This window comes from Hemibagrus wyckioides, linkage group LG01, assembly GCF_019097595.1.
Source record: "Hemibagrus wyckioides isolate EC202008001 linkage group LG01, SWU_Hwy_1.0, whole genome shotgun sequence".
Classification (NCBI taxonomy): domain Eukaryota; kingdom Metazoa; phylum Chordata; class Actinopteri; order Siluriformes; family Bagridae; genus Hemibagrus; species Hemibagrus wyckioides.
In genome coordinates this window covers 13707331-13730260 of record NC_080710.1, presented here as the reverse complement: position 1 = coordinate 13730260, position 22930 = coordinate 13707331, and the positions used below count along the sequence as shown (strand labels likewise).

Genomic DNA, 22930 nt, shown 5'->3' with positions numbered 1-22930 from the left:
CCACTAACGCGGACACTGCTCATGTTTATCAGAGCTTGCAGCTTATCTCACATTGGGTGGATTGGGGGAATTTTTTAAAATGTTGTTAATGTTTCTAATGTTCTCTATAATAAATTGTACCACAGCGCTGTTTAATGTCTGGCCAAAATTTAGCATCACTGCTAGGACACTAGTTCCGGCTTTAATAGTTTGATATTAATGCGCTCTGTTTCTGTTGTTACAGCTCTTTCTCCAAGGACATTGTTAAACTGTTTGTTCGGTTGGTTTCTTTTGTTTGAGCATAAATTGTAGATATGGTAAAGTTTTCTCAAACGAGATATTCAACTAGCATTTCTGGAAGGAGTCTCCAGTTCCAGTGCTTTGGTTTTCTGCCATAGGAACGTCTTCAGGACTGTCTTGGCAAACTATGTTGTTTTTGTCTTATTAATTTCAAGGAAGGAAAACAAACAGACACTGTTGAGGGAACAACTGTTTATAACTGAATTATGGTGAACTGTGCTTTCGTTTAGCTGTTTGGTGTGACTGTGATCATTTTCCTATAACAGCACACCCCAAAGTGTTTTATAGCCTATAATTTGCTTTCATCATACAATTACAGAATACAGACTCTAATGCTTGTAAACAAGTACAGAACACATTTAAAAAGGTTTGTTTTTTTAATAAACAGATTATATAGCTTATTGGGGTACAAATGACCATTTTTGTCCCATATACAACTATGTGATTAATGAACATAGTAAACAGTGTCTGTGTCAGTGTCACTGTCTTGAGGTTCCCTGTCCTTGGGGAAGGAGCAAATACAGCGGCTCCCCAAATCCCTCCAGCATTGTGCACAGTAGAGCACATTACAGCCCACAGTAGAACAATGCACAGCCCGCTGCTTCCTCATACACTCCACACAAACCCAGCACCAACACACACCCCACCCCAACCGGTCCAGTGGAGACAGCAGCACAGACAACACCTGAAAAAGACAAAAAGAGGAAAAAGTTTGAAGGAAAGTGTGAGAGAGATAGATGTTAGTGTGTTACACATACTTAAACAAGAATTTCCCTCATAGGATCAAATCTATCTATCTATCTATCTATCTATCTATCTATCTATCTATCTATCTATCTATCTATCTATCTATCTATCTATCTATCTATCTACCTATCTATCTATCTATCTATCTATTCATCCATCCATCCATCCATCCATCCATCCATCCATCTATCTATACATGAAGAAAAGGAGACAGAGTGTGGAAATTGAAGGTAATGGAAAAAAGGCAAGAGAATGGAGTGACAGCAGCAAAAAGGAGAAAGGAGATTTTTTGATCTGGAACATTGATGTAAATCTAGAAAAAAGTAGAAGGAAGTGTAACAATCTTAATTAAAGCCTAACCTTCATAGCCTTCTATGTTCTACATGCATGATTCAATGAATATTTTACACTAAACTCTATAGAGTTTGAAATAAAACTTAGATATACATTTACATAAAGTTGACTGTCAGCAAAATTGTCAGTTAAAATTGTAAGGTAGTGTTTGGTCCTTTTTGTAGTAATTGGAGTGTAGCTGCATACACACCATTTTTGGTGCTTGCTGTTGACGCCTGAGCTGTTTGCTCAACCGGTTGACAAAATGAATGTGTCTCTGCATCTGGAGGTTATAGAGGAAAAGAATCCGTTTCTTCTCCCTCTATCCAAGAGCCCAAAGAGATGAAAAGCATATGGAAGATTCAAATAGTCACAAGAAAACACAATAAAAATAAAATGTAAGAAACTTAAATAGTTTAAAACTTAAAACATACTTTAAGCTCGAAAAAATAAATTCTAGTCGTTTTATTTTGCAGATAAATGGAATGAGCTGGGAGAGATACAATGGTATAAGCAGTGATCTGTTCTGTATAATAGTGTTATTGATGCTGCAGCTGTTTCAAGCCTGATGGAGCCTCTAATCCTTTTCATAGACACATGGGTCCTCAGAACATGATGTGTCCAAAGCTATTAATGTAAAACGCTCTCAGCTTATTATTACACATGCAGATACATTTTTCTTCCTACACAACAAAGCCCACAAGAGATGGATTAACACAAAGGGTCCAGCTTTACACAAATGAGCACTATAAGAGAAATACACCAATAGGGATTTTACTGTGCTCATGCTGCATGTTCTATTCATTCTTATGAACTCAGTGAAACACACCGCAGCACACCTCCAAGTGTTTAAGACCTGTGAATGGTAGCCCAAGCCAAGTCCCGTACTTTTATGTAAGAGCTTTCTACCATTCAGCAAGTGAGGTAAATCAAATGCACTGCAATGCTGGTACTTAATGGCCTTATTATTTATTTAGAAGGAAATAACAAGTACCCAAGAAACAAATGCAAGGTCTGCAGGCTAAAATAAAAGTATAAGCATAATGGTTTTTCATAATCAAGAACATTTAAAATACTAAATACGCAAGTTTACATGCTAAACATGCTAAACAACATTTGTGAAGCTTCTGGGAAAGCTTGCAGGATTTTAACAGGATTTTAACATGATTAAACCATGAAATTAAATTTTTAACAATTCTTGAATGTACTTTTTCTTCTAATTTGTCTTGATCATAACAATAATGTGGCTAAAATGGATGTTGAGAATCAGACAGTTCCTAAAGGAATTACTCCAACTGGCTATTTGCTAGTTGGCCCATTCTTGTTTGTCATCAGTTGCTGACTGAATATATGCAATCATTGGGGAGTGATGAAGCTGAATAATGATGTGTATGTTGCCACATTTTCATAGACCACTGTCAGTACTAATACATGCTTCATTTATTGCAGAAAGCAACTTTTTATACATAGGGAACACTGGCCAAATTTATTATTTAATATGATTTGGCATAAATGACAGAATATCTGGATGTTTAGAGAGAATATACGTTCACTGCTTAATTATGACTGTATTTCTGCTCATATTTCTTTGTGAAAGTTTAGTGGGTCTTGTATCAGGGCATTATATAAGAAACACTAACTGCATGAATATTTTGTGTCTGATGCAGTACTAAATTAAATCCTATTTCTCTGAAATTGCAACTGTGTTATGTAAGACTAAATCTATTTGGCATTGAGCGCTTACATATGCAGTAAAATGAATCAGTTGTGCTGCTCTCTGCAGAGGACTGATATAAAGTTACTAATAAATGACCAAAACACTACACAATAAATATTCCCTTGTCTGATTACTGTAGTTATATTAAAGATATTAATTTTTAGATCTAACTGAGCCTATTGAAATATAAATTGAAATAAACTAACAGTGTTACCTTGGGGAAGTAGAAGGTGGTGATGACCCTGCGTAGGCGGTTTGTATAAACCTGCAGGCAGCACATGAGACCCATGAGCAGCACTGGGAGGATACTCCACAGGTAGTCAGCCTGGCTCAGGGCATGAGGCTGTGGGAGGCATTCTATACACACATAAACAAACACACACACCCTCACATAAAGTCATGCATTTTGTTTTTTATCTTTTTAATAGCTTGTAAATAATCCCGATGATCCAGTCTTCTAAGACTGTAGAATTACTAAGTTTTGAAATATACTGTTGACCACTACAGAGGTCTCAGTTTGCAGTCCTTGTTGGTTTTAAGAAAAATAGCAAAATATACCTCCAATAAAACAATAAATATCCACAAAAATAGAATTCCTAAATGAAATATGAATGTATGCTGCAACATGATAATGAGAAAAACAGGTCTCCAGACCTGAACTAAAAAAAAGGAATACTTGGTTATATGTCTAATGTGCAACAATATAAATATACTGGGGACTGGGGTATTTCTCCTGCCTTATACCCATTGTTGCCAGGATAGGCTCCAGATTCCACATCCACAGCAATCCTGACTAGGATGTAGATACTGAAGATAACTGAATGCAAGTAAAAATCTTGACAATAGGCACTATACTGTATTATATATAAGATTGTCAAGCATATTTCTAGATATTTATTACTCAATCGAAGCTTGAAATTAAAGTATTTTGTTCTATTGGCAGATAATTCTCCCTATTTCTAAAGTAAAATCAAAAACATCTGCCAATAAAATAAGACCAAAAAGAATGAAATTAGTAAATGCATCTATAAAAGGCCTCAGTGGTCTTATAATTGTTTAGACTTTTTTGATTTAGACTTGCTCTTGCAATTTTTATTTGCAGTGGTGTAATTATGTATGGGTCATTCCCTATTTAATACAGCCAATAGAAATATATACAGGTATGTGCAGCTTTGCTTACCAGCATGTAAAGGACAGATCTGATTAGACAGAGGCCAGACCAAGCTCTCTGCTTGTGTTTAAACTGCCCAATCTAGAAACTTTGGTCAGCTTAAAATCACAAGCCATGCTAAACACGTCAGGAGAGACAGGGTTCCAAAGCATGTGACTTGCAGATGCATGTGGTTTTCATTTGAGCACATGCAGACATAACAGAAATAATAAAGGCAGACATATTAAGAGCATTCTTGGAGTTATATGAAGACTCTGAAGACCTTTGCATAAATCACATCATAGACAATCAAATCACATATTAGTAAATCTGTGAGAAATACAGGAAGTGGTGGACAGTCTTACTGTAAGCCATATTGTGAATGGACTCTAAATGGATAATGTTCCACCTCTCAAAGCCAACAGCTCATTAACTAAATCCAGATCAGTGGAAATGCTAAAGCCTGAGCACTGAGAACTCAGCTATAAATAGAGACCTTGCCCGCAGGTTCTTAGCTTGTTTCTAGAATGAATTTGCTGTCTGCATCAGAAAACACTACTAAGGTTAGCCAGAGGTCAAATAAATGTTTAATGTCATCCATTTTCATTTTTACTCTGACAAAATATGCCCCTAGACCATATGACATGTGACCATGCAGAGAATAATGTGCACAGAGTTTTGTTAAGGGCAACCATCATACCGTAGTGTAAAGAAAGAGTAATGTTCAAAATTAAAAAGACACCTACGCCAGTTACTGGACTGCAAGTCTATGTTAGAGGAGGTGTTGAAGGCACCAACAGTTTTACGCAGGAGCCTAGCTAACATGGATTCTCCTTTAATGTCAATATTTATGTCATGTCTACCTGTAAAACAAGAAGAAATAATGAGCACAAATGAACACTACAGGTATAGTGATTAAAGTATACTGAACATTTTCATGTGTGTGTTATACTCACTTGTAAAAGAGTGCTCTATAAAGGTATGCCTACGGATGATGTCAAAAATGTGGTAAAGGACTCTATCAGTGGCCAGCAGAACACATACAAACAGAGCCAGAGATACAACCTGGAGTAGGCTTGTTGTCTGTTGAGTTTTTTATATAGAATAATCAAAAACAACGCATTTCAAAAGCAAAAATGTTATTAACTACTGGACATAAACTCACCATCCATTTTAAGAGGAATACCTGTACATCTGTGCTTTCATGCAGTTATATAGTCAGCCAATCATGTGTCAGCAGAACAATGTATAAAACTGTGCAGATATACAGGTCAAGAGATTCAGTTAATGTCCACATCAAACATTAGAATGGGAAAAAGTGTGATCTCTGTGACTTTGTTCTTGGATGTTGGTTCCAGATAGGCTGATTTGAGTATTTCAAAAACTGCTATTCTCATGGTAATTTTACACACAACAGTCTATAGAGTTTATACAGTTTGGTCTGAAACATGAAAACAACATCCTGTGTGTGGAGGATCTATAAGCTGAAACACCTTACTGATGAGTGAGGTCAAAGGAGAATGATTACTACATCCCTCCTGGCAGCTCAAACCGATTTGGCCATTTTCCTCTGACCTCTCTTATTAGTAAGGCATTGCCCCTAACAGAACTGTTGCTCACTCAATATTTTTTATTTTATTTTATTTTTTATTTTTTTACATTGTTCTGTCTAAATTCTAGACTGTTCTGTGTGAAATTCCCAGGAGAACAGCAGTTTCTGAAGCACTCAAATGAGCCCACCTGGAATCAACATCCATGCTATAAACAAAGTCACAGAGATTACACTTTATACTATTTGATGTTTAATGTGAACATAAACTGAACCTCTTGACCTATATCAATCTTGGCTAATTAGATAACTTCATGAAAGTGCAGGTGTACAGATGTTTCTAATAAAATGAACGGTGAATGTATATATAATACAACATGTACTTAAGCCCTAAAGATTTTACCACAGGTTGTAGCTCATTGGAATGGATTTTTAAGCTCCAGGGCTCGATGAAACTGCTCTTTTCTGCTTTCTTCAAGGGCAGCAGATACCTCTTACCCTGGAATGTAGCTACAGTTAGCTCGGAATTATAAGAGAAAAGTTTTTAAAGAAAAATGGATCTTACCCCTCTTTTTCTCCGCTGATCAATCTGTCTAAAGTAGGTTGTTAAGTAGACATTGTCAAAGTAGATATCTCTGGTATATTGTCGTGCATATCTAAAAGCTCTTGGTAGTTATAAAAACAAAGGAAGTCTATAAAAATCTAATATTAATATATAATATTAACTTCATAATTATTATATAGTGTAATTATATAATGTATATTTTTCAAGGTTGACAATTAGTTTGTATTATTTAAAATATTATCTATGGGTGTCAAGTGTCAAGACACATACAGTGTATAATCTATGAGAATATTTGAATCTTTATTCTTTTTATTATTATTGTATTGTTTAAGCTAAATCTGAAATGTTATGAGGCAGGGGTGAAAATGTGTACACTTACGATATGAAAACAGTTATGAACGTGAAAGAAAGGAGAATCTGTATGATCCCTAATATTTGCTCAACAGTGTTTCTCTTCTCCTTAAATGTCCTGGTCAGCTCCCTGCGAAATTCGTCCTGAAGAACTTTGACTCCAAACATGGGCTGATCCTCAATTTTCTGCAGATAACACAGGACAAGACTAACATGGCATCAAATACAACCATGCAAATAGGAAATGTATATTTTAGTAAGCTTCAGTCAGGAGTCATTTACAGATGAATATACATCTGAGATTTAATGTTTATTATCAGAATATAGCACAGTAATCTAAGGATTGTGGCATAGACAAAACTGTGACAACCCACTGTACCTTAAGGAGCACATTAGTGGTAAACTGTTCACTGAGTTTACTGATGGAGGAACTGAGTTTGTCATAGGTTTGTCCAAAGTTTCCCTCCACTGGGATCTGTTCCTTACACCATGGAGTCATTACTGAGGTGAATATACAGTTAAACCAGTAAATCCCATGTTTAAAGGAAAGCGCAAAACCTAGTTGTTAATACTAACTGACAGCTTTAAGAAAATGTTATATGGCTAATTCATATCTATCTATCTATCTATCTATCTATCTATCTATCTATCTATCTATCTATCTATCTATCTATCTATCTATCTATCTATCTATCTATCTATCTATCTAATTAAATGTGATAATCTCATGATGTACAATGACTACACACAGTTTGATTTAACTACTTACCTCTCATAATATTACAGAGAAAATCAAATTTCATAGGCACACAAAGGAAATGGTTGATGACAGGGGATTTAATAGTGTCCATGCACTTCAGCCATGTATCACTGAACCACTCGATGCAGTGATCAATGCCTTTCTTTACCACATCTGTACACAGCATTCTCATTACAACATGACAAGGAGTATATACTCAAAACAATGAGGCAAATCGTTAATGGACACCACAACATTTGGAATAAGGATGCCACTAAATTATCTTTGTAACAGGAAATCCACACAAAAGTACCATTTGTGTTGTCCTGCAATGTATGTCACTCACATTCACAGCGCATCATGGTCTTTGCAGTGTACTGCTCTTGTGTGCTGTTGCCTGTAGTTGTAAGATTCTGACCAAGGGAATCATAGCCATACTGGCCCATCACTTCATTTTTTATGCCTTCAAACTCTCTATTCACATTCAGTGCCTCCCTCTGAAGTTCCACACTGTCAGCCTGATAGGGACAAAAGAATGGTCTTATTACGACAGTGCTGATGATGTTTGTAATACATAAAAGTGCATTTGAAAAAGATCAGCATACATTTATATGAGTAAACTTTCTTCATCAATACTGACGAACAACCATCTTAATTCAATTACATAATTTTATTAGTTTCATAATTATGTATAATTGTGTCATTAATTTTAATTTATATGATGTGAGTGTCATATTTTTTAGTCAAGTGAGGTTAGTAGAAACTTCATTTTACTGTTGAACTCACCACTATCTCCTGTAACACCTGAAAATATGGCTCAGAAACTGTCCTCCACATAATCTTACTGTGCCCAATTTGCAGGTCTATATTGCAGCCCATAGAAAACACCACATCCTGGACATTATGTTGGATATTGGAGATTGGACCTGAGAGGATACACTTTAGCAAGTGAGTGTAACCCTTTTACAATGTTTGTAGAACAGGCATTAGCATATAAGAATATTTCTATATTAATTTCATGCCTTGGTGCTCAATAATATGTTTGTATATCTACTCTTTATAGCCTACAAATTAGTCAATTTAAGATTTCATGTCTTATGATGACATCATCATGATATCTACATTTACTAATATTCAGTTTATAATATTATCCTAAATATAATGAGTTATATTTATAATGGAAGAATATGGTAGATATAAATCCTGTGGTCGTTTTATTCAGTATCAAAATAAACAAAATGCACAAGATGCATACTTCTTCTTAAGCCCAGCAGGAAAGCTAACTTTGTGGCACTAATTTGACCAGGGAATATGCTGTGTTTACCTGCAAAATAGGAAATATTTCAAACACATGTTTACCTTGATAGAGACACTGTATTACGAACAACATTACATAAGCCTGTCCACGAGAGCCAAGGATGCTGGGGAACATCAAAAGTACTGAGCAACGAAAATATGAAGACAGCATTCCACCTAGGATACACAGTGCTATAAAAGCACACAAACATCATTAAATAAACATTCACAGACTATTTTGCTCCAAATCTCCCAGCAGCATATCAAGTGCAATACATACAAAAGCAATAGAAAAAGGTGAGACATACCTATAAAAACATATCCGGCTATAACTCTGTGAAAGGGGGACAGTGAAATGTTGTACAGGAGTCCAAGAAACAAAGCTAGAATAAAGATAATGACCAAAACATCATATTCTGTGTATTAGATTTGAAATTCATGTTGAAAAACCTTTACATTTTGGAGGCAAAACACAAATGTATGCTCTCACCAACCCCACTGATGGCTCCAAATGCAGCTCCTATTAAAAGTCTGGCCAATGAGAAATCAGATGTTGGTCCGAACAGGAATCTGTGAGCCACGCCAGGCAGGATAAGCTTACTGACCTTCTCCAATGCTAGGTAAATAAAAAAATACACTGTAAAATTTAGAATGTTCCTACAATTTAAAATAATATTATTTAAGATAATAACATACTCGAATGGGGGGCTTTGTTTCTATATTTCCGTCTAGGTTCCTCCATTTTTTGATTTTCAATGTCCACTGGAAAAGCCGGTGCATTCCAAATGTTGCCAGTTGAAAGGTGATGTAATATAGAGCTCTCAGATGCTTTTGTTTAAATTTGAAAATAACCAAACAGTATTTATACACAGATTTACATATCGGAAAAAGCTGTAGTTTCTTAAATTGAGTGAAAACTCAGAAAGAGTTTGAGAGAGTCTCAGAGAGAGCCTTTGACTTGAGTGTGTATTAACAATACAAAAAGGGAATATACATAAAAGCTGGGGCAATGCATCCTAAAAAGTCAAGGTCAGTGAGATTTTTGATGAGAAGTTAGAAAAGACAATGGCAGGATATAAGACATAAAGCTACCTAAAGTTTAAACTGAACTATTGAACATTTCTCTTTTTTTCAGGATGAACCTCAGAAGCCGGGTGTTAAGGATCTTTCACAGTTCAGCATGGAGTCGTGCCTGGCGCAGTCTTGCAGCCTTTATTCTTGGTCTGCTGCTTGCCTTCATTTACGGTGCAACAGCACTGTACATACAGAAACATGCACTCTGGTACTGCATCATCACCACGGTAACCATGGCCGCCTTCACTGCGTTTGGAATGGGTTTCTCCGCTAGTGTGCGTGCCAACATTACACTCATGCTTCCCATGCTGTGCTCCAGTAAGTAATCCTTTCCATCATTTCAGATCTAAAACTTACGCCTTATATAGTAGCACTAAACTCTATGGGATTGAGTATTTTCTGAATATTGTTCTGAATATATATTATACAACAGTTAGCTCCACTATTTATTATGCTCGATAGCAAATTCCCTTCAGTAAAACTATTCATTAGACCCAAATGAATATTTCTAGCTCCCTCCCAATGTCTTTATTCTACCTCTGAAGGGGAGGGTAAAAAGATCCTACTCTTCCTCATCATCACCCTTGTGGTTCGAGGCCCCTTGAACAACACTCTTGAGAACTTTGACCGAGCAGCAGCCAGCGTATTGTGTGGAATCGAGTTTGCCATGAACCAAACCCAGCAACTCATGCAGAGGGCTGCCACTCCTCTGTTGCGTAAGCAATGCCTTCATTATGTGTTGCTAAACTCAAAGAGCAAGTAAGCATGGTGCTCTTTGCTCTCTGATTTGAGTTAGATCTGACTTTCATAATTAAAAAATGACTGACACTGGTGCCTTTGTGTTTCTGATTCGGAAATATAGCTGTGCTAGAGAAGGTAAGGGAGGTCAGCAGGAATGCCTACTCACTGGCAGGCAGAGTGCAGAACTTCATCAGAGCTCTTACAGAGTCTGCACGTCATATCTGTGAGTGAATTTTAGTGTATTTTAGTGACCGATGGACTAAGCAGAAAATCGTGTCTCCTTGAATGATTTATAGTATCCCATAGTAACCACCTCATTCTCTCTTATTCTGACCTTTTTTTAGCTCGTTCTCTGAGAAACGTGCTGCACTTCTTAGCAAGCATCGGTGATATCTGTAACACGAAGATGGGGACACCACATAAGAAATGTAACTCAGTGTTTGACGAGGGCCGTGCTGACTGTATGAAGCTGCTTTCGGTGTTCTCCTTCCTATGCCACATCGTGGATGGCTTCAGGCCTCTCTGTGGCCTCACACGTGGTCAGTCTCTCCACAGATGTATTATTGTGACCTTTTCAGTCCTATAATTAACATCTTTACAGGAAGCTTCTGATCATTGCCTTCTTACTCATTACTGTGGTGAAGTTTGTTTTTCCTGTTTTTTTTTCATCCAGCCTGGTTTTGTACTCGGTTCTCTCTCTCTCTCTCTCTCTCTCTCTATATATATATATATATGTCTGTGTGTGTGTGTGTGTGTGTGTGAGAGAGAGAGAGAGAGAGAGAGAGAGAGAGAGAGAGAGAGAGAGAGAGAGAGAGAGAGAGAGAGAGAGAGAGAGAGAGAGAGAGAGAGAGAGAGAGAGAGACTATTTTATTTAGGCTTCATATGTGTCTTCAGTGTAGGGCGCTGGTGGCTCAGTGGTAGGTTTCTTGCTTACCATGTGGAAGGCCCGGGTTCAAGTCCCAGCCAGTGCCCCCACCCTAGCCACTGGATGCAGTGCTGGTCCCAAGCCCAGATAAAATGGGATTGCGTCAGGAAGGGCATCAGGTGTAAAACTTGTGCCAAGTTGTTGTGCGGACCAGTTGGTCTGCTGTGGCGACCCCTCATGCACGTAGGGAGCAGCCGAAAGATCAACAACAACATGTGTCTTCAGTGTCTCTCTACATCAAAAGAAGTAAAAATACTTTCTGGGTCAGTGGCTGTAGTACATTCATGCAGCTGTTAGTGCTATGTGTCAGCCACTGTAAGTGATTTAAAATTTTTATACCATCTAGAGATCTGTTTTAGCACTCTGAAGGACTCTGAATGCTAAGCTTGCACTATGGCTTTCTCATTTCCCTTCTCATTCTTGTGCTGGTTGGGTTGGCCATGACTCATTCACTTCCTTCCTTTGCCATCATGTTTTCATTTTGAATAAATTGTTTTATATCCTCACCTTTGTGCCAAGACAACCGTAGTGACAGTGCTGCTTCTAAAGCCAAACATGACCTCAGATACATAAACACAGCCTCAGACAATGAGACAATGAGTGCAGACAATGTCAGGGGTTAAAAAGAAAAATTGAAAAAAGAAGAAAGAAAGAAAGAAAGAAAGAAAGAAAGAAAGAAAGAATAATAATAATAATAATAATAATAATAATAATAATAATAATAATAATAATAATAATAATAATAATAATAATAATAATAATATCCAGATTTTCCCAATATTAACTAAACAAAATTAAAGTGCAAGTATCACCTGAAAAGTTTTAATGACTATGTGCTTTTACTTTTTTATCACTTCATAATATTTGCAATATTGAATGTAATATGATATTTCTCCTCACCTTATTCCCAACAGTTGGCGAGTTATTCTGTGTTATACCATCATATATTGGCAACCATCTAAAGACAAAACTGGCTTTCCGTAAGTCTCTTTTTACAACTCCTTCTTCCTGTTCTTCCTCTACGTCTTGCACCCAGGTCTTTCATGATAGATATGTGTGTATATACATATGAGTGTGTGTGTGTGTGTTTTCACTCTAGCAATTATTGCAGCATTGAATCAAATGAAAAAAGAGTTTGAGTTCAACATGTCAGCCTCTGTGCATTTTGAGATGAAAGTAAACAGCAGTCAATCTGTGCATCATATGGCTCAGAAGATCATGGAGGAGGTGTCACATGACAGAGAGCATGTCCTGGATCTCATGGGTCTACTGACCTATGTAGGCCTGTTTCTCCTGTTGTTCATGTACCTACAGTGAGTCCATCATTAGTAGGCAGCAAACACCACAGTCTGTTACTGACAGCTTATTATTTTATTTTGAGGCAATAAAGCTCCTGACAAGTTCTCTACTGAATTGGAAAAAGAATTGCCCTGTTGTGGTTCAGGTGTTTAATAAAGTTTTACATTAACTTAAACAGGCTAACTTACTAAAATAAAATGAAATCTGGGTTTGTACAAGGGAAATTTAGCACACTAAATAACTGTTTGAGGATTATTTATTTAATTAGTTATTATAGTATATACATGTAAGTGAGTACCTACTGTATATAAAGTTTCCACAAAATAAATATAAGTACTAATATAATGAAATGTAATCTGCTATCCTTGTAGTCTATGATACTTATGCTAGTTGTTTGTACATTGTGCATTTGTGAACAGGGCAGTCCTGTACAAAAAACACTATCTTCATGTAGACAATTTTGACAACTTCTACATAACAGAGCAATTTGTAGAAATGGATCAGAGGTTCTCTAGACAAGGAAAACCAGCAGTCCTGCCCCTCAGTGAGAAAGAGGCTCTGACCTACATCACACCCTGTAAGAATGTGTGTCTGTGTGTTTGATTTAAAAAGAGAAAAACAGCCAAAAGTGTAGACCTATAGATTTATAAAATTTATATAATTGTTTTAATAATCATAATCTCTTTACTATGTCATACCCCATGAGACTGTTTGCGGTTGACAGCTCGAGAGAAGCGTGCAGTCATGACCGGCCTAATGTCCATGTTTAGGCACATGGTAATGGGCTGTGTAGTGATTGCCTTAGACCTCATGGTGTTCTGGGTGTTTGACATTCTGCATTACCACGCTCAAACAGAAATAGTAGCTAGAGGTAAGGGGCTTTGGGTTGTTCACTTCTTACATATTCTGATACATTCTATGCTGGTTTTGTTACTTGCCTACATAACTTGACATTGATGTTAACCTGAAAATTGACAAATTTGGGTAAATTTAAATATATGATGACTTAAAGAAAAATTGGGCCTAATTCAACCAAATTTAAGATTTGATACATCCCACTATAATGTTATTATACTTAATTTCCATTAGACATTGCCAATCTAACAGTACATTTTCATTATAGATATTATGCTTGATCTAACGATTTACTTATCAAATTTTATTTTTAAGAAGCAGTTAATTATATGTGATTGTTTAGACACATTTAAAAACTTGTCTTCAAATATTTCATTTCTAGTGTTTCATGGGCAACATTTTTTATTTGTTTTTCCAGCACCTTTGGTTATGGAAATACAAGTGAATGGCTCAGGCTATGCTTCTGACATCTTCAAGGATATTCTGTCCTCCTTTGACATTCTGCAGAAAGGGAACATTACAATTCTGAGCAAAAAGTGCCTGATGAAACCTCTGGAGCCCGAATACATGGTCTACCTTTTCATAGGTACATAAGTATGAATGCTTTGTGTATAATAGGCCAACAAATATCTAAGGACATCTAGTGGCCGGAACTAGAACTACGGGTGTCAAATTTTATTTAAGTTTGGGAGTAGAACAAAATTAATAAAGGAGAAGTGATCAGGGGAACTTATCACAATTCTGAACTTCTAAAACAACAGAAACATAATTGCTGTGCCTGCTAAACAGGAAGTAAACCTGCATTGACATTTAAGTAATACTTTTTATGTAAGCATGTATTTTTCATTTTAGAGTTTTGTTCACTTTTTCTAGCCATGAAATAGGTAACCATTATTTGGGTTATGACACACTTTATGCTCATTTACAGGCTTTCTTTATGGTCTTTACTTATTTGTGGTGCTTGCTGGAAGTTATGCGAAACGACTGCAGAGGTTGGTGTGCGCACGTTACTACCCTCAGCGGGAAAAAGTAAGACATCCAAAACCATCCATACAACAAACATATTTGGGTTATTTTCTGCACTATTAAACCATATTTCTTCTCTTTGTAATCCCCTTCAAAATATTTTTTAAAAAATGCTAAATGTTTGTTCATTGGAAAATCATTTGGGCGATCAGACATTATAATGGATATTTTGGGTGCAAGCTTTTGCCAAAATCTCAGACATTCCTAAACAAAGTGACAGGATTTGCAAAGTAAATAAATAAAGAAACCATATACATTCCTGATACACAGTATGGACAACAGTATGTGGACACCTGGCTGGCACATGCATATGTATTTGTTTAAAATCCTATTTGGCACACCATACTTGGCAAAATGTCTTTATGGAGCTCACTTTGTTCACCGGGGTCATGTCTGAACAGGTTTGGCCTAGACCACTTTGTTCCAGCTACAGCATACAAAAACATTCTAAACAAATGAGTGCTTTCAACTTTTTGGGGAAGCACCACATATGGGTGTGATGGTCAGTTGTTCACATACATTTGGCCATAGAGAGTACCACTTTGAAAAATTCTCTAGCAGCTGTATTTAAAACGAATGCATAATATGCATAATAAGCAAAACTCATAAATCATATTTACTTTTATATGGTTTCATTTCTATTGTTTTGTTTATTTTACTTTTAGAAAAGTATTTTCTTACCATAGGTTATTGGGACAGTATTGTTTACTGTGGACTATAAGTATTTTGGACAACAGATAATTAGTCATTTTATGATCATATTTTGGTGCATCCAGCTGTATCTGTTATTGACGTCAGTGAATTAGATATTGATATTTCTATCTTATATTGATAAATGATATTTCAACTTTTTTACGATTGCTACACATGGAGATTCCTTTCTATATATCTCTTTGTTATATACTCTAGTTCAGTAGGCAACTAATCAGTTTCATAGGAAGCTATTTTGAAATCTACTTGTTTGAAATATAAAATTTACTTGTTTGGATGTAAAACTTTACACCCCCTAATTGAAATAGCAGGTTTTTGTAATAAACCATGTCCAACTGAAGTGTAACTTTAACAGAGAACTTTAGAGAATTATCCTGATCTTGGCAAATCTCTCTGTTTTCTCCACTTATTGATGATAGTCTTTAGAGTGCTGCTCTATTGTACATCCAGTGCCTTACTTTCTTTTATACCACTCTCCTGATCAGTACCTTTAGACAACAAGGTTCTGTAGAGGTTTTGTCAGCTTCTTGCAAACCATGGCCATACCAGTATGATGGTTTCATAGAAATCCAAAGGAAATGATTTTTTGTTTAGGGTAAATTAGTCACTTTTATGGATGACAGCTTTATGCTACTGACCTTTGGACATCATTTTAAAAGAATGGTTAACTCCAAAAACAATTATGACACCCATTATAAAAGGGTGCATATACTTAAGCAAACAAAGTGTTTTGTACCAGTAATTTTCAAATTATCTCTTGAAATTTATTGGTTTTAAGGTCACATTGACAATGTGTCCTTGAGTGTGTATACATTTTCATGTTTTGCAGGTGAGGATTCTGCGGCTCCGTAGTCGTATCCTTTCTCAGCGTGGCTCGCTGGGGAAAACTTTGCTGCAGATGGTGGCTAGAAAAAAGGAGAAGGAGGGAAATGGCAGTGCACTGCAAACTCTGGCACTGCTGTGAGTCACACCTTATACTGTTGTAGATGGAATTCGCTAATGATTAGCCAGACACAAGTAAATACTGGCCTGGTTCAAACAGACTGTAAGAACAGTTTAATTTTGGATGGTTAAGGGAATGATGCATGCAAATAATATGAATTAAATAGTACCTGTTAGTCCTCTCACTAAAAATGATTTATTATTACTCTGCTATTGTCTGTGGATTAGGAGCTTAGGAATGATCGAGAACTGCCAGATCTAGCAATGTCTTTTCCGTGGTCAGTGTATAGAGTGGAGCCAGTACAGTCATATTCGTGTGTCTATATATGTTTGCAGCTTGCCAGGTGGAGGCACCATTGCCAGATTTCTGGGATTAAGTGATAAGTCATGCCTGGTCTGTGGGAAAGCTGTGAATGTCAAAGACAGCACAGATGTGTACATCTGCTCTACACAAAACTGCACAGGTCATAGCAGTATTCATGCTAAAGGAAATATTGCCTTTAATATCATAACCCAAATATCTCCATCCTTCATCATGTTAAGTGTAAGACATTTTGTTTTAGTATTCAGACAATCTTGAAGGCCTTGATTAGCTTGGTGTTTTAGTTTCGGCTTGGACAAAAGGAACATAAATGGCAATATCTGCACAAGATATCTGCAGGAGATAGAGTTCTCAAAACTATGTGTGTGTGTGTGTGTACACATTTGTTTTCAGGGTGTTTCTGCATGCAGTGCTTCAGGGTAATGGGGAACATCTGTGCTGTCTGTATAGGGCCCCTGACATTCCAGGAAGACTCTGAGTATGAACAGTGAGTCAACTGTTATTGAAATTAGCACAAGCCAACACTTAACTAAACCTGAAGTTTACAGTTGGTGCACAACACCAGAAGGATATCTAATCAGAAACATAATTTCAACATTACATATCAAAGGTCCATATTTTCGTTTTTTTCAGTAATGGATAAATTAGCACTGCTTTGGTAAAATGTGCACAACAAAAAAAACAAGTGCACACACAGAAGTCATGCTCATGTCCATGAGCAGGATAAAATCCTTACTAAAGATGAATGAATAAAGGAGTTTATGAATGAATGAATGAATGAATGAGTTAATTTGGTCAAGAAAATGCAACAATTAAAACAGTGTTGGGGTGAACACATGTAACCTTTAAAATGAAATGCATGGTATCTCAGAGACTCCAGCGACGAGGAGGGGGTGAAATTGTCAGAAGTGGCTATGACATCATCACACATCAATCAGAACACTGACAGGATGAGGCTGATAAAAAGGCATGTGTCTGTGGCATCAGGGATGTCTGTAAATACTGAGAAGCAGAGTGATTCACACACCAGCAACTCTGAGCTCAGGTAGTGAGGTAACTTTATCACTTTGCACAGAAGGTACACCATATCAGATGATGAGACTTGCGTATTTTCATTCATGTGTGTGCATTTCATTGACAGAGACAATGAAGACGAGTGCCATAACTTCTACATACAGACATAAAGTCTGAAAACATAGTTTGAGACCTGTACAAGACAAAGGCCACTCTGATCACCTCCTGTACAAATCCAGCATTGTCAACACTATTTTAACAGCATTTTTTGCCTTAACCCAATAATTGAATAAAAGCATGCCCCTCGCTGTGGTGTTTGTGTTTCATTGCTAAACTTGAAAATGCCATTGTTTTTCAGATGTTCTATGAGAATGTGGCCGGACTGGTTGGGTGTTGAGTTATTGCTCCACTTTTTCATGGCCCGCGGCTTTGTGGAATTCCCGGTATGGGCACTTCTGCACCAAAAAAATAATAAATAAATAAATAAAATAACTCAGGATTTCCAAATCCTACTTAGGATCTTCGGCATGTGCTTTAACATGGCAGAAAAAAAATCAATTCCTGCTAACACACAAAACTTTAGCACAAGATATGATGCGTTTCCTCCGACGAGCACTTGTTGTTAACTTGTAAATTGTGAACCTAAGTCTACTATTATTAACGGGTCAAACAGAAGGTCTTTGTAGATAAAATAATAATATGCATCAAGTAATTTGGGTACCTACACAATATTTTTCTGTAGCGCTTGGTTTTGAATCAAAGGAATCAAATCTCGGCTACACAGCGTTCAACATTATTCTAATGTGGTCATTCAAAAGAATCGATTCAGTTAAACGACTCCCCGAAGCCCGTCATTAAAGTTCGAAGGACTGACGTGGAAAGGGAGGAAGATAAGGGGACTCTCCACACACAGGGCGGTGAAAACACACCGTCACTGATCTTCACTCACGTAGTTTCCCTCGACATCAGGAGATTAAACAGACGGAATGGCACCAAAGGTAAATGACTGTACAGTATTTTTTTCCCCCTTAGAGCTTACATATTTGCAGTTGCATGGTGAATGTGATTTATGAACTAGCTTCCCATGTCAGTGTGCTCATGCTCTCTGAAATTGAATAGTCTCTGATCTGAGTAGATTTTATCATTAGTAATCGTTGCATACGTGTGTATTGTTTGAAAGAGTTCGAAAATAGCAAACTACTGTAATCCAAGCCAACTTTTACAATTATTGTTCACCTGTAATGCATGGTATGATCAACAGCATTAATAGTCCTTGCTTTAGACATGCTTTTCTAACACAATTACTTCATAATGATCCCTAAGGTAACTGTGAGCTTTTTTGTTCATAACCAGTTTAAAATGATTCTTTCTTTAATATGATAATGTCCTCAGAAAGTTTGCTTTACATGCAAATGGGAATCACATATGTTGTTCGCACAAAGTCTGAGCTCTAAATCACCTCAGGGGAGATTTCTACTACTATACCATACCAGTCAAAATTGGTTGCTGGCCAACGCCCATAAAGCAAATAGTACTGCTTTGTTACGAACACTCTAGCCCAACCTGGTGTGACTGCTTCCCAAGTTTTGATTGTCTAGGCTCAGCTACCTGCTTAAGTAAAGCGGATCTTCCTCTTATCATTTTACATGCTATGAGTAACATGGCATTCTGTTTTACATACAGTATATGTAGTACACATGAACCCAGCTTTGACTGTTAGGATCACCACAAAATCAAGTCTGATCAAAATCAACATTGTTTTAGGCATTAGTGCTAGAACATTTCTGTCTTTCGGCCACTTTTATCAAATACTCGGTAGTTCAGGTTCAAGATTGTTTTGAAGCACACATTAAAAGATTATAGCACAGAGAGCTTATCCAGCAACAAAAGAATTTGGGGTATGAGTCAAGAACAGCTGTTAATCTTTTAGGCATTCTTCTGAATAAGCTACAAATGTTACTGTGGCTAAGACATAAAGTAGCATCGTAGTGCTTTAAGATTGGAAATCTCAGACAGCATCCTAAACCTCTGACTGACCTAGAGAGCTTTCCAGTCTAATTTAAATGCAGATTGTAGAATCAACAGTGCGTGTAAAGTATGTGTCCCTATACTACTTAATTCCTTCTACCACTTCCTAATACTGAAATCATCCTATTGTTATTTACTGTACCCTTTTTTTTGTAATGATTGTGAACTGTATCACAGGATTATTTTTTTTTAAATATTTGTTACAAAAACTGTGAGAGTCAAATAATTCTGTGATGGTTAATTACTACATAAATGCTGTCTAATCAAGTGAAGGTATTTTAAATAAAGTAAAAGGAGGCTAATATTTTTTATTATGAGATTATTATATAACAAATAGAATACTCCACTACATATTCCTAGACATATTTACTCATTTCCATCTTATAAATGACTAGAAATAAATAATTGAAATTAGCAAAATGATCTACCAATAGAATAAGCTAATTTCAAGCAAAATATATAGAAATTAGTTAATAATCCAATATTTGCTTAAACACTAATGAAGAGAAATATCTGTTGAATTGGTAGTATATTATTGCAGTTCTAAATTTAAAGCAAAACCATGCTAGCTCTAAATATTGCTCCACATGTTATAAATGTGCAAACTATAATAGTGTGAAATTTTAAAAGACTCCTTGTTTTCTTTAGTACACAGATCTAGAACTGGCCATCAACACCATAGTAACCCAGTTCCATGCAGCCTCTCCGAATGAAGCTTCCACTTTGACAGTTACGGAGTTCCAGGAAATGCTATCCAAAGAAATGCCATCAGTGGTAGGTAGCATTCACTACAATAAGCTCTCATTCTCTTAAAGGAAGATCAGATTACAAATTTTACTGTACTCCACAATAACACCACCCCACCCCCATGATCCATGTAACACAGTCAAAATGGACATGTTGTAGTTTCAACTGTATTCAGTAAGCTTGTAAGCTAACAGACCATTCCATGAAAATGACCAGAGTAAAGCTTGGTTTGCTTCCTTAACAGACTCCCAAGGATGAGGAAGGTCTTAACCAGATGCTGAAGGAGATGGATGTGCCAGAGGGTCAGGGAGTCACCTTTGAGAACTTTTGGAAGCTGGTGAATTCCTTTGCCAACCATCAGTGTGGGCTGCTGCAGAAAGAAAAAAGTGTTAAATGCACTTGCTTGCTACTCTGAAATCCAGTGCAACTGAATAATCTATGCAAAGTGCTCTCATCAGCCCCTCCCTGTTTGTGTAGGTGCAATGCTGTCCCAGCAGGCTCTTGTTCAGACTTCCTCTGCCTTATCTTTAACATGTTATCAGATTCCCTAGACAAAATCTCAGCCACACCTGTAACCTAAATGGCTAAACAGTGCCAACATTGTAAGGGTCATATACACATGAGTTTGTGAACAATATGTGAAGAAGCAGCTTTTTATTTACTAATATGCTTTGGTGCTGCAAGTTTATTGGTTAAACGTTTCTGATTTAACCTACTCTTCATGATATTTTTGTACAATGATGATATCTAGAATAATAATTGTGTTGTATGACACTTTGTTGTTATTTTTTGACAAGTGTCCCTTTTATACATACTAATACACTTTTGTACCATGCTAAAATATAAATAAGTATGTAAAGTAATAAAAATATATGTTGGCATCCAGTAAAATTACAAGAAAATATAATGAATATAGCAGCATTCAGTGAGTGAGTAACTAATATGTACTTGCATGCAGTTCTGGCTTTAACCTCATTAAGATTTATTAATATTATGATCTCTTTCCTAGTATCCTCCTATCTGCCTACTAGGGTGTCTTACTCTAAAGGTACCAGTGCACTGTTAAGAACGTGCCATGATAGTGACACCTCAGTGGTTAGTATGTTTGCACTTACAGCAGGGGTCAGTGTAACGCTTATGTAGCCTCCAAAGACTCTCTTCCAGTGCAACAGCTTCTCTACGGTACACAGAACTATAAGTGCAGTCTATTACCTTCCGCACATTTACCCAGGAAAACAACAGAGGACTCTTCTTGGCTTGGGTCAGTCATTTTCCTTAAGCAGTCAGTCCTCTTGAGAGCGCTGCCTCGCCTAAATCATTATCATTTCATGCTGTTCATTCTTACAATGGCCATTTTGTCTTTGGTAATTTAGTATATATTCTTATTCAGCACATTGATTTCTCTTTTAGACCTACTGTATATCATGAAGGACATAATGTAGGAGTCTCTTTCTCAGTCTGAATCTGAGCAATCATGACAGACTAATACAAAACAGATGTGCTGTGAAATGTTCATTCCAAACAAGTCTATCACTTGACTACATTTTCATCATGACAAGCCAATGTAAATATGATTATCTATGAAAAGACAAGAATGAAAAAGAGCATTCAAACATCTGAATACATCACACATTTATAATTAACTATTACTCAAATAAAAGGACAAAACATTTAAAAATAATTACTGTATTTGATTACATATTGTCCATTAAATAAACCTGTTCATGAATTATTTTTCAAACCAATGATGTGTACCTAAAATCTCTGGTGACAGCCCCAATATCACTGCTTCTGAAATTGGAGTCTAGGAATTCATTTAGCACAGCCAATGGGGTCCATGATATTTAGATTTTGTTACAGCAGTGTTAAACCTATTATTATATTAATAATTATGTATGAGCCTCTTTAATTGCTTCTTTAAATTAAATCACTCACTTCACTTAGATGATCGCGAATGGCAACTGATCCATGATTTGTGACCAGTCAATCAGGTAGTAGTGGCTGAAACGCTGGTGGTCCTGGATCCTCACACGTTACTATCCAACATTCCAGAAGGTGGTATATGGGGATAGATTTATGTTCAGCATTTTTCAGCGTTCCATTACACCCAGACTTTCAACCATTATTTGTATTTACCAATGGAGGGCAGCAATACACCTATACCTATACCATTGCCACAAGGGTATTGTGAAAGCCTGTCAATCTTCAACCAATTTTTTGCACGGGACCTAGCAAATCAGCAAATTACTTATTACTTTTATTAATTAGTAGCCTAACAAAAGTGCAGTGTTAAGAGGATTCGCTAGTGGTGCTAAAAACACTAACACAAAACGGGCACAAAGAAAGCAAAGAAAAGTTGCAGTTTTGCCAAAAGAGGGTGGAATACCTGGGGCAAGTTCTGGAAGGGACCACGCACACAGGTTTAGCAGGCCGTGGATATGTGATTTTGTGTTAAGGGTTTAGCTGCTCAGGGAAATGATAAAGGCTGCAGATCAAACTAAATCTAATGCCCGTTAACTT

General features: G+C 36.6%; 3 protein-coding genes across 3 annotated transcripts; 2 read left to right on the top strand and 1 right to left on the bottom strand.

Annotated features, from left to right (window-relative positions):
* Positions 1–724: 724 nt before the first annotated feature.
* dcst1 (DC-STAMP domain containing 1) lies at positions 725–9722 on the bottom strand. Its single transcript, XM_058387184.1, has 17 exons — positions 9701–9722; positions 9423–9488; positions 9217–9342; positions 9035–9109; positions 8790–8918; positions 8217–8356; positions 7777–7948; positions 7461–7604; positions 7071–7192; positions 6720–6877; positions 6341–6440; positions 6179–6274; positions 5179–5309; positions 4973–5085; positions 3291–3433; positions 1571–1681; positions 725–964 (listed from the first exon to the last, which is right to left on the bottom strand). The coding sequence occupies exons 1-17, from the start codon at positions 9720–9722 to the stop codon at positions 725–727; spliced, it is 2088 nt and encodes a 695-aa protein (XP_058243167.1).
* A 13-nt stretch (positions 9723–9735) lies between these two features.
* dcst2 (DC-STAMP domain containing 2) lies at positions 9736–17955 on the top strand. Its single transcript, XM_058387172.1, has 16 exons — positions 9736–9755; positions 9862–10118; positions 10346–10516; positions 10663–10764; positions 10886–11080; positions 12381–12446; positions 12566–12779; positions 13185–13342; positions 13472–13636; positions 14039–14206; positions 14549–14649; positions 16187–16317; positions 16636–16763; positions 17015–17108; positions 17493–17666; positions 17763–17955. The coding sequence occupies exons 1-16, from the start codon at positions 9736–9738 to the stop codon at positions 17803–17805; spliced, it is 2187 nt and encodes a 728-aa protein (XP_058243155.1). The 3' UTR covers positions 17806–17955.
* Positions 17956–18474: 519 nt separating this feature from the next.
* LOC131361217 (protein S100-A13-like) lies at positions 18475–22151 on the top strand. Its single transcript, XM_058402198.1, has 3 exons — positions 18475–18633; positions 20312–20437; positions 20655–22151. Exons 1-3 carry the CDS (start codon positions 18622–18624, stop codon positions 20823–20825), a joined length of 309 nt encoding a protein of 102 aa, XP_058258181.1. The 5' UTR covers positions 18475–18621; the 3' UTR covers positions 20826–22151.
* The last annotated feature ends 779 nt before the right edge of the window (positions 22152–22930 follow it).